Source organism: Helianthus annuus, chromosome 16, assembly GCF_002127325.2.
Source record: "Helianthus annuus cultivar XRQ/B chromosome 16, HanXRQr2.0-SUNRISE, whole genome shotgun sequence".
Classification (NCBI taxonomy): Eukaryota; Viridiplantae; Streptophyta; class Magnoliopsida; order Asterales; family Asteraceae; genus Helianthus; species Helianthus annuus.
This window is the reverse complement of record NC_035448.2, coordinates 186,154,662-186,166,293: the sequence shown is the minus strand read 5'-3', so window position 1 is coordinate 186,166,293 and position 11,632 is coordinate 186,154,662. Positions and strand designations below refer to the sequence as shown.

The 11,632-nt window shown below is 35.7% G+C and overlaps 1 protein-coding gene and 1 long non-coding RNA gene across 4 annotated transcripts; both read right to left on the bottom strand.

Annotated features, from left to right (window-relative positions):
- Window positions 1-2,785: 2,785 nt before the first annotated feature.
- Window positions 2,786-5,234, bottom strand: LOC110940678 (protodermal factor 1). Its single transcript, XM_022182235.2, has 8 exons — window positions 5,111-5,234; window positions 4,969-5,016; window positions 4,839-4,877; window positions 4,670-4,714; window positions 4,168-4,572; window positions 3,991-4,035; window positions 3,518-3,893; window positions 2,786-3,104 (listed from the first exon to the last, which is right to left on the bottom strand). Exons 1-8 carry the CDS (start codon window positions 5,232-5,234, stop codon window positions 2,786-2,788), a joined length of 1,401 nt encoding a protein of 466 aa, XP_022037927.2.
- Window positions 5,235-6,716: 1,482 nt separating this feature from the next.
- LOC110940669 lies at window positions 6,717-11,364 on the bottom strand. Of its 3 annotated transcripts, XR_004883230.1 has the most exons (10): window positions 11,043-11,364; window positions 10,377-10,522; window positions 9,667-10,276; window positions 9,359-9,582; window positions 9,029-9,065; window positions 8,860-8,931; window positions 7,596-7,716; window positions 7,414-7,504; window positions 7,245-7,310; window positions 6,717-7,061 (listed from the first exon to the last, which is right to left on the bottom strand). It is a non-coding gene; the product is annotated as an uncharacterized LOC110940669 (long non-coding RNA). The 3 variants fall into 3 exon arrangements; XR_004883229.1 differs by having other exon boundaries at window positions 8,860-9,065; XR_002593408.2 differs by lacking the exons at window positions 7,414-7,504; window positions 7,596-7,716 and having other exon boundaries at window positions 8,860-9,065.
- Window positions 11,365-11,632: the final 268 nt, after the last annotated feature.

Genomic DNA, 11,632 nt, shown 5'->3' with positions numbered 1-11,632 from the left:
TGGTAGACTTTTTGAATTTTTTGACCGAGTTAAGATCATCTCTACTTAGGGCTACAACAGGCAATGGCATGACTAGAGAATAATTATCAAGATATTTTGTTGTCATTCCATCTAAGATTGAAATGTAGGTATTTAAATTACTATGCCAAACTAACCAAGTGTACCCAAAGGCAAACTAACCAAGTGTACCCAAAGGCAATGGGTTAAAGGAATTCAAGTGTATCATAATTCGTTGTCCAATCAAGATATTTAACGCTAATAAGTAGATAAATAAATAAAAAGTACTACCATTATTATATCCGAATCTGAAATATCTGAAAAATCGGATATCCGAAATTCGGATATCCGAATTTTGCGATAGTGATTTTCAAAATTTTTGGATATTTCGGATATCCGAAATATTCGAAAATTTAATTTTCATTTTTTTCCGGATATCCGAATATCCGAAAAATATCCGAAATATTCAAAAAATATATGAAAACTTATATTCGGATACCCGAAACTACCCAAAATATCCGTTTCCGAATATAAAAAAATAATAAAAAATAAAAATAAAAAAAAGTTGAATTTTCGGATATCCGAAATTTTGGATACGGATTCGGATAGTGAAATCTGGTATCCGAAAATTTCGGATATCCAAATTTTCGGATATTCGGTTTTGAACACCCCTAGGCGTGATAAAGCCCCTAAAGGCTTTATACCACATCCTGCGGCCTAATTAAGAAAAGGGCAAGAATAAAAGTTGCAAAGATGCTTAAAGAAATTAAAAGTTGTTTTGGGCTCAAATTCCAACCCAAAACGAAGAACATGAAATATCTAATCAAACAACAGTTTAAATATCATATGAAACATTGATGGGTTTATTGCTTTCTCTCCCAAAAAAATCACCCGATTGGAAAAAAACCCTAACATACGTTTTCTTTAGAGACAAACGTAACAATATACCATGACGGTAAACATCCGGTAACACTCTAACAAACAGACCTAGCAAACCAAAAGTCAGAATCAGATAGACGTAAACAAAAAATCAAAGACGATGAAATAGTATACGTCAACGAAAGAAGCAAACATTCAGCGGCGTTGGCCGAAAAACACATATATGTAACAGAAACCCACTAAAACAAACCATTCAAGCAATAACACCCAATAACCAAGTCAGTCGAACAATATGACTAAACCAAGCAACAGAGAACTTAACTAAAGTAGCCTAAAAGTCGCCGAAGAAATTAGGTCGAAGCTGCGAGAGTGTAGAGAGAGAGAGTGTATGTGTCTGTGAGAGAGAGTGTAAAAGATAAGAGACGGTAAGGGGGCAACCTTTTAAACCCCCCACCGAGCCAAAATGTACAACAAAAAAAGCAACACAAACAAACACCCAAAGCAAGTAAAACCAACAAAGCACATCCAAAGCAAGTAAAACCAACAAAGCACATTCAAAACAAGTAAAACCAACAAAGAACAAGATACAACCCGTAATTTATAGAAATCTTGTAAACTAACGTTATATATATTGAAAGAAAAAATTTGGTATTGATACACATGACATTTTTTAAATCATTTATTATAATAAGGATTTACATAGGCTGGCACTAAATAGTTGCATCTATTTTTCATTTTTTTTTTGTTTTTACACTTATAGTTTCGACTTCACTATTTTACTATATGAATAAAATATATGCGTTTTCAATTCATTTATTTTTATTTTAATTATTTTTAATAACTTTTGTTCGCTAACTCTAAAAAACCCTAAATATGCTGTTTGTTTAATCTTTTTCTTGACATTCCCATTAATTTATTTTGAAAATGAAGTTGTATTTAAAATCGAGTATCTTTTTAGTATCGTAAGTTACCAGAACATACACTGGTATTCCATTATTAAAACCAAAAAAAAAAACATTTAGAATACTTATAAAAACAATAATTTAATCATAAATTATTTTTTCACATACTAATATGTACCGTATTGCTACCGTATTGAACCAAACCGGCGAACAATACTGGTATTGATATCGGTATCCACTTTAATATGATCAGTCAGTTTCAGTATTTTCGGTATTTATATTTGGCTATTAGTGCTTAACTGGTACATGATATTATTCTTTTGTGCATATATCGAATTCCTTACGCATACTAGTTGGTATTCAAATCTCCATCTTAAGAGAGAAGCGTCAAAATAGTGATGATAATTTTGACTACACATCCTTAACTTTTTTCTACAAAATAATATTGTATGACTTTTTTTTTCTAAATAAGGAACCTTTTCAGCAAGGAAGCAACTTTCACATGTCACACCCTTTTGCATCACAATCATCAAAGACCATAAGTCCACAATTTGACTTTAGTTTGCAACTTGGTAACAAGTGTGCCCCAAGCGCAACAACATGGATCTTCTACGCCACATTTATAGATCTATTGTGTCAATTTAAGCACATTAGAATGCCTTTGTTGTGCCAAATGGAACCTATAGTGCCAGGATTGGAATATGCTACGTCGCAGGATACGTGTAATCTAGCACTTATGTTACGTCACAGGATACGTGTAATCTAACACTTGTTGACTAGAAAATATTTAAAATGTTTAAGACTATTTTTGTCAAAATCATGGTCCATGTATCTTTTAAATACTTTGAGAATTGTTACAAAGTCAATAGTTATCATAAACCCATTCATGAACAAACTTATTATAATTCATGTTAACTAAACATGGTGTAGAACTTCATAACATTTGTAGATCATAAGACAACTACAAGCATACACTTTATTATGTAAAAAACGGTAGTTACAACAAACTAGTCTCTTGGCTTGAGACGACCCTCATTAGCTAGCTTGAAAACCTCCGCTTGAGCCGTTGCATCCTTGTTCGAGCGGAGTGCAACCGAGAAACTGTTCCAGACCTCTCTCGTTGTGAACGGGAAGTTCTTGTTCACCATGGAATTTAGCAAAGAAGCGGTTCCTTCACGGTAAAGTGCACCAATTCCATCATTCCTTGTGTTTGAAAGTGCTTCTTCAAAGTTCATGTTTGATGCAGGAGTATTGTCGCCTTTACCGATTGTGGCGTGCCACCACTTGAGTAGACCGAACATCAACGGATGATGTCTCTTCCAGAAACTGTTGTTATATCATAAGATCTTGTCTGGTTAAAACTTAAAACAATGTGTAACACAACAAAAAACGAGTGTCTGATACTATATAACATATAAAATTCTTTTTGTTGGTGTCACGTGGTACTAGTCTGGCTTGGCTTGGCTTGTCACATATACTTTACATTTATATATTCTATTTAAAATGTGTAATTTTGTAAGCGTGTATATAAATATATAATAATAAAAAAAACAAACGTACCTAATATAATCTTACTTATAACAAGCTATTGGTAGCTAGGGTCTAGGGAGAGTGGGATGACAACAAATCTTTCCTCTATCATGGGGACAGAAAGGTTGTTTCTGTCAAGACCCCAATTTAAAAATACAAAGCATAACGACACAAGTAACAAATAACATACGATTTAGTTATTTACTTACTCGCTTGTACCACCAAATATAAGTTTATGTGGATCAGATGAAGGCGTTGGGGACGTGTCACCGGTGGCAGGCGGAGTGTATGCCGGTGGGGTGGTGGTGGAAGGTGGAGGGTAGTAGTGATACCCAGAGGGTGGTGTGGTGGAAGGGTTGTCATTCTCGACTGGGGAGGGTGCTTCACCGGATCCAACAGGACCCGAGCTTGGCTGATCTCCGCCACCTCCACCGTTGCTTGGAGGTTCAGTATTGTAGCTGGTTGAAGGTGGCGGAGTAGGGTTTTTATAGCCACTAGGAGGTGGCATATCACAGTTAGTAGGTGGTTTTGGTGCAGGGTGATGGTGGTGATCATGCTCGTCTGATGGTGGATTTTTGTATGAAACTGCAAACAAACCACCGTAATTCAATAATCAACACAACATTACAGAAAAATATTCTACAGTTTTCAAGATTCATCACTTAAAATTTTTAATTTTTACCTGGTGGAGGATTATTTGCATGCTGAGCTGGCGGTGGACTTGAAACTGCATGCAAAACCAAAAAAAAAAAAAAAAATTCATAAGCCAAGATCATAAATATTGTATACATCATATTCCATAAATATACAATAAGTCAACAACTCAGAGCCTCAATGCTCAAAATTTATCAACTTTTACCTGCAGGTGGTTCATTTGCCGGTGGGGTGGTGGTAGAAGGTGGAGGGTAGTAGTGATACCCAGAGGGTGGTGTGGTGGAAGGGTTGTCATTCTCGACTGGGGAAGGTGCTTCGCCGGATCCAATTGGACCCGAGCTTGGTGCTTCGCCGGATCCAACTGGACCCGAGCTTGGTGCTTCGCCGGATCCAACTGGACCCGAGCTTGGCTGATATCCGCCACCTCCACCGTTGCTTGGAGGTTCAGTATTGTAGCCGGTTGAAGGTGGCGGGGTAGGGTTGTTATAGCCACTAGAAGGTGGCATATCACAGTTAGTAGGTGGTTTTAGTGCAGGGTGGTGATGATGATGCTCATGCCAGTCACATGGTGGCGTTATGCTGCCGTCTGACGGTGGATTATTGTATGAAACTGCAAACAAACCACCGTAATTCAATAACCAACACAACATTACAGAAAAATATTCTACAGTTTACAAGATTCATCACTTAAAATTTTTAAATTTTACTTGGTGGAGGATTATCTGCATGCTCAGCTGGCGGTGGACTTGAAACTGCATGCAAAACCAAAAAAAAAAAAAGTCAAGAATCATAAATAGTGTATACATCATATTCCATAAATATATACAGTAAGTCGACAACTCAGAGTCTCATTGCTCAAAATTTATCAACTTTTACCTGCAGGTGGTTCATTTGCGGGTGGATTTTGGTAATAACCTGCAAACAAACAACAATAAATCAAAAATCATGAAAAAAAAACGCCTCAGATTTTACAAAATTTTGTCACTAAAAATCTTTAAACTCTTGCCTGAGGGTGTATCATTTGCATGATCAGGTTGTGGAATTTGGTAAGAAACTGCAGACAAATTAATCCCACAGATTAATAACAAATGGGTACATGAAATTATATAATTAAAATATATAATTTTACAGAAGTTTTAATCGTTTACCAAGGAAGGGAAAAGAGCCTGCATTTGGATTTGTTTCATCGTGAAAGCTTGAAGAAGCAGTTGACAAACAAGCAGCGAATGCCCATAGAAGAAAACAAGCTTTTAGGGCTTTGCTTGTCACCATTTTTGTTTCTAAAACTTTCAAGAAATGGTGAGGAGAAATGGTTATGATTCATGTGGTATATATAGCAAAATAGAAAGATGAAGCAATGGGTAGTATAGTAAATTAAAGCAAGGAGATGATATATGAAGTTGGTTGATTTCTTGATGTCCGCATTTAAGATGCCATTAATTAATTACTTACTCCATGGTTCTTATACTAATTTAGCCAAGAGTTTTGGTCATGTCTTATAAATAAATGAAGAATATATATATGAACTAACTAGCCTAAGGACCCGTGTATTACACGGGTTGATTAAAGATAATATCGCTTCATAATCGTTGTTTACATAAAAGGTTATGAATATATACACGTCTTGAAACGAATCATGTAAAATCTTTTTATTAACCATCAATATGCAGATATCACAATTCGTTGAAAATCTCTTTATACACCACATTAGTTGTTTTATCTGTAGCTTTTCCGTTGTTGTCAAGTATGAGTAGTTTGAACCCGCGAGTTTCGCGTGTGGCTTAACACAAACATATAATGTCTATTGGCATTGAGATAAACTTTGTAATGAAAAACTTTTCAATGTAAACGGATAAAAATGATACGAAAATAAAAAATTATAGATAAATGAGTAGCCCAAACCCACTATCAAAAGGCCGCCCAAAGGCCCACTACGACAAAACCCGTTTGGATTAGTTGTGTGTTTCTTTAAGATATGATTCTCCCATTCTCCTAAGGAGTAAATGTTTTGAGCAGTGTTTCTTTTTTTAAATCAAACGCGTCCATTTAATCTAAACACTTGAGAATAGGCTCTAGGGTTTCTTTGTTTGTTTGTTGACACCTTACACAATTCGGTGTTGGAGGGCATGAAGAGAGGGCATGATGCGTCACGTGACAGTAGACGCCAGTAATGTCAGAAAGGGTGACGTGATGTCAAGAAGCGCAAGGTATGATGGGGCGTTAAAGGGTGGCGTGGTGTGTACGTGACAAACATTTTTTATTTAATTTAGTTTAAATCAATAAAACTTAAAAAAACATTAATATTAAATATATAAAAAACATTACATAAACTAAAAAAACATTAATAAAAAGTTTCCTTAACAATGAAACTTATATTACATCATAGAGGTCTATGTTGGATATAATGTTTAACAAAATTATCAAATTATATTTACTAAAATTCAACATGTCAAAGAATGAATGATCATTCCTCATACAAAACACACACTTTCCATAAAATTACACATAAACTAAAGTTGAAAAATCTTTGGCAGCCCTATTGTTGCATTTTCTCTTTGAGACCACCAAGAGGCTCGTAACTTTTTGAATTTGACCCATGTTGCCTACAATTACAACTACTATTATTGAGATTTTGACCAGTATCCCCATAACCACTAACTCTTGACATCATCAACAGATAAAAAAACACCCATTAGTTAGTTAAAAAAAGCAAGCAAATGCAGAAAATTTAACTTCTTCATTTGAGTAATCCGGAAATTACAGACAAACAAATAGATCATAAAACAATTTATCTAGACAGGAAAGTTTATTTCATCCATACAAAAAACAACAAATAAATTCATCTGAGAATATGATACATCACCCCCATGAATGTCAAAATCGTCAGCCAGAAGATGGGGAATCGAGATCATTAGTGACATAACAAATGTTCAATGGTGTTAAATCTAGATCGCTGGAAAATCGTCAATATCGCATCCGGGTCGCACCATCTCCATCATCATCTCGTTCATGGATTTGTAAGATTGAACCGCCGATTTGCTGGGAAGAACAGGTGGCGATTTGTTGGGAAGAACAGGGGCTGATGTGTGCGGCCGGTAACTGGTCAAAGCCAGACCATGTTGAAATTGAGCATCATTTAGTATGGGCCGAAATGGGTTAAGTTTAAATGGCCCGAAAGAATTTTTTTTTCCAAACTCAAAACAATGTTATTAGACTAACCATATAAATCTATAAATAGATATTGCAACATCTAGTTTTATGATGTTTACATGTAAGACTTACCACATTGCCAAGACGGTCCACAGTTTCAACTAAGAGATGTATATATTCCAGTATTGCAACTTCGTTCTTCGAAGAAAAAAAGAACACACTTATTAAGAAGATAAGAAACTGAAAATGAACAATTTTATATGGCAAAAAATGGAAGATAGATAGCGATTAAAGTTTTTACTTAAATATGCCTTCTATTAAGAGTCAAAATAGCAAGAGCAGCAATATGCCAATCAAAATAATCCCCAAACCCGTATGATGACCAAAATTATCTAAATGAAAAAGCACCAAAAAGATTATTATTTTTATCTATTAGAAAATTAAACTGAATTAAAAATTAGAAAATTAATGAATTATTCATACCTTGTATTTCCTAATGGGCTTGCATCATTCAAGAGCACATGTGCTTCACAATATATATTGAAGTAAGGGTTCAGTTAGGGTTAGGGTTTCTGGTGCAGGACAGAAGTAGCCTAAATGCTTTCTAGCATGACATAGAGAAACAACAATATCTTTGAAAGAAACGTCACATTTATGGTAAAAATTCATATTTCAAAAGTATGCAAAACATACCGAAAAAACCCCCAAACCCAAATATTTAAATTAAAACAGGTTAAAAAATCATAAAAAATATATTTTTTTTCTTAAATATGCCATCCGATCCCCAACTATGGAACTACTTAGGCCCGGCAATTGGGCCAACATAACAAAGCCATCTTGCCCAGGCGTGCATGCGATCAATAACTTTTCATGGGATGGTTGTGGTGGCCTATTTGATAATTAAATGTGTTTAAATTTCGCTTATTTTCCCACAAATGACACTTCACCCTAGTATTCCATTACCATCTAGGAGTTGAGGATAATTAACACTTAATTTATATATAACTATTTTTAACGAAGAGATAAAAAAGCATTTGTGGGTCAATCTAACCCGGTACTAAATAAAACCGTTTTAACCTGAACTCGATTTGACCGGCGACCCTTTAGCATACTCACCCAACCTTGGGAAAATAAGTCAGTTGCCATTTTGACCCGTTCTCAACCAAGATTTAGGGCTGGCATATCGGGTCAACCCGATCTGTTAAGACACGAACCCGATAAGACACGAACACGAAACCTGTAAACACGAACACGACACGAAATCTTATCGTGTCTAACTTTCCAAACACGAACACGAACCTGTTAATAAACAGGTTACACGAAATGACCTGTTAAGACACGAAAATGTTACCAACATATCATATGACCTGTTTAAGACATGATCACGACCTGTTAAGACACGGACACGACCTGTTAAGACACGAACACGACCTGTTAAGACACGAACACGACCTGTTAAGACACGAACATGACATGTTAACCCCACATATTTGATATATTTTTTTAATTTAAAATTATAAACAGGTCACTAACGGGTCTTAACAGGTTAACGGGTTTTAACCTGTTTAGACACGAAATTTAAACAGGTCTTATCGTGTCGACCTGTTTAGACACGAAACCTGTTAAGGTCAAACACGAAACCTGTTAACTTCGTGTAGGTTCGTGTCGTGTTATCGTGTTCGTGTCAAAATTGCCAGCCCTACCAAGATTAATAAAGAGCATAAACTTAGTTTCTTAATAAAATTACCAGAAGATGGACGGAAAATCCCAGCAGCTACAATTTCAATATGTTCAGATCATGGGTGTCACACTCCTCCTCCTCAAGCAATTATTTAGTCACCAAAAGAAAACATTTACATTTTTAGTACAATAATCAATGGATTTTAGCAGCATTAGGACCATTAAACATCACAAACCTGTAACAACCTCTACAGTCCCTCCAGCTAATGTTCCCTGTCATGTTATAGACATAAATGGCAAGACAATTAAAATTACTTTTCTGACTTTAGCATTCATCACATATTCTTTTTAGCATACAATGCCAAAGGCATATCATAACATGGTCCATATTATAAACCAATGTTAATTCCAACTATTGATGTAAAACAATTGATAATCCATATCAAAATTACCCGCATTCCTTCCCACAAAACTAAAGTGATCTCATTTTTGTAATTTATAGACAATCAATCCCAAAAAAAAAAAAACAAATAGCTAAAAGCAATATTGTATAAAATTCCACTGACCTGCATTCCCGTTCATACGGCGATGATTCTTTTCTAACCACATGGCAGCAGTCTATGCCGCTTGTGGCGGAACCCTAGACGCCGTCACCACCAGATCCGCTAGTTCCAGTATACCTTCGATCATGGGTGTAATCACCGTGAGTCTAACCCGCATCCGTTGAATATTCTAAGAGACCAGTGTCTCCCTGTCCTCAATAGTGCCACTCTCAATCAAGCTCAATCACCTTCGGATTTTGAAACAACAATTACTTATGTAGCAGAAACAAACCACCTCAAAAGAAAAACTAAAAAACTAAAATTAATGGTACCTTAATTGACGGGGGTTTATGTTGATAAACCATAATCAGAACCTGGTAGTCGACGACATCGGATGTTCGCGTGACAAAGATTGTAAAAGCAGGTCGGGTGGCCACAATCCCTTAATTAAGTGTATTATAAGGTCAACCCGACAACCCTTTTAACTCATTCATAACCCGCCAACCCATTTACACCCTTTTAAGTAGTTTTCATAAAAGGATTACATGATTTTAATTGTGTTCTGGTTAAGATTGACGTTTTTTACGCTAATAAAAAAAATGAGTTGTGCCCGGGCTCATCAATTCAACAGAGCGTGGCTTCTGCATGTACGTGTGTTCTGCTTGATCCATCCCACTAAATGGCTAAATGAGTCTGAAAGTCATGCTTAACAACTAATTTAATCTATGTTCAATGACTTAAATAATATATATTAATAGACTCGACCACCAAATAATGAAAGATGAAAAGGAAACACTCACGATTATCAATTACATCACCTGTACATGTCCTCTAAATCTTCTTTAGCATATATCATGAACAAAACACCATCACGGAACAAAACAGGAGTTGAGCCACGTAGTCCAAATAACCTCTTACATCTTCTTCCTCTCACCGCCAACCCTAACAACACCATCAAAGAACAAAACAACTTCAAATCAAAATCTGATAAAAAACAATAACATTTGACACCAATATATCAAATGCATATATTAATAAGAACCTGACATAAAAGAATGTTCTGATATTAAAGGAGTTGAATAAGGAAGAAATTAGGTAGGCAAATTGTGCGAAGAAAACGCGGACGAAGGAGGTGATGCTCCGACCAATTAACCGGCATGGATCCTTGTGCTTTCTCAAAAGCAGACACTACACATAAGCCATATGCATATGAAAGGAATATAGAAACAGAAACTAATTCATTAAAGCTCAATCATACAATAAATAAGCACGACTCGGAATAATAGAGAATAAATATAGATGTTTACATTATTTTCCACACACAAATTAATCTAACAATGAGAATAGAGATAAAAAAATTGACTGTAACCCCCCCTCCCCCAACACCTGCAGTTTCATATCATACTTCCTCGATTCAAACAAAACCTGAAAACCATTAAGCTAGCTTCCATACGAAGATTTCACATTTCAGATTTCTTCCTTCGATATGAACCACATTATACGCTAGAAAAAAATGGATATAATTAACCAACCCTAAAAAGCAGTGACCAAAAACAATAGAACCTAACATACCTTGATTTTAATTCAATTTCAATTTAACAAATTGCAGAAACCCTAAAATCACATCTAAACCCTAGCCTTCACAAATAATCCACACAAACATCATGCATATTTATATATAGATATGTATATCAACAGCAAGCAATACCGTTTAAAGAACAATTCAGTGGTTATCATCATCTTTGTTGTTCGAAGATTGTGGCAGAGGACCGGAAAGTGACGCAAGCAAATTCAAATGTCCATGAGTTATCGGCAGATAATTCCCAACCCTAGACGCCGACGCCTCTCCCATCAACTGCTGAATAAACCTCCCTTGTGCCGTCATCACACTCGTTTTCATCGCATCCAAACCTACACCGCCATCGTCGAAACAGTCCACAGAGAAGGCTGGATGAGAGAACAAAGAATATTATGGCTTGTGAAGATAAAAGGGGCGGTGATTGAAGGAAAATGAGAAATAGGGTTTTTGATTGAACAGAAAATGAGAGAGCGCGTATAATAGAAGAGAAAAATCCCGCCCAAGAGGGAATTCTCTTGCTAAAGAGGATGTCCACATAATCAAAATGGTTGACTAAGAATATGCCATGTGGCTAAAGATGTATTCTTTTAGTATAGTAGATAGATTATAAACATGTTATTTGAATTTGGGAGATACTTTGTCTCATGATTTTCAAATTATAGTTATGTTTTTTTAACGGCCAATAGAGTCAATCTCGAGCACTCTCGTGGCACCCACTA

Coding starts and splice junctions, on each gene's coding strand:
- LOC110940678 (XM_022182235.2), bottom strand. CDS start 5,234: ATGGTGACAAGCAAAGCCCTAAAAGCTTGTTTTCTTCTATGGGCATTC. Junction 4,573..4,669: donor TGCAGATAATCCTCCACCAA/GTAAAATTTAAA, acceptor GTTTGTTTGCAG/TTTCATACAATAATCCACCG. Junction 3,105..3,517: donor ATATTTGGTGGTACAAGCGA/GTAAGTAAATAA, acceptor ATATAACAACAG/TTTCTGGAAGAGACATCATC.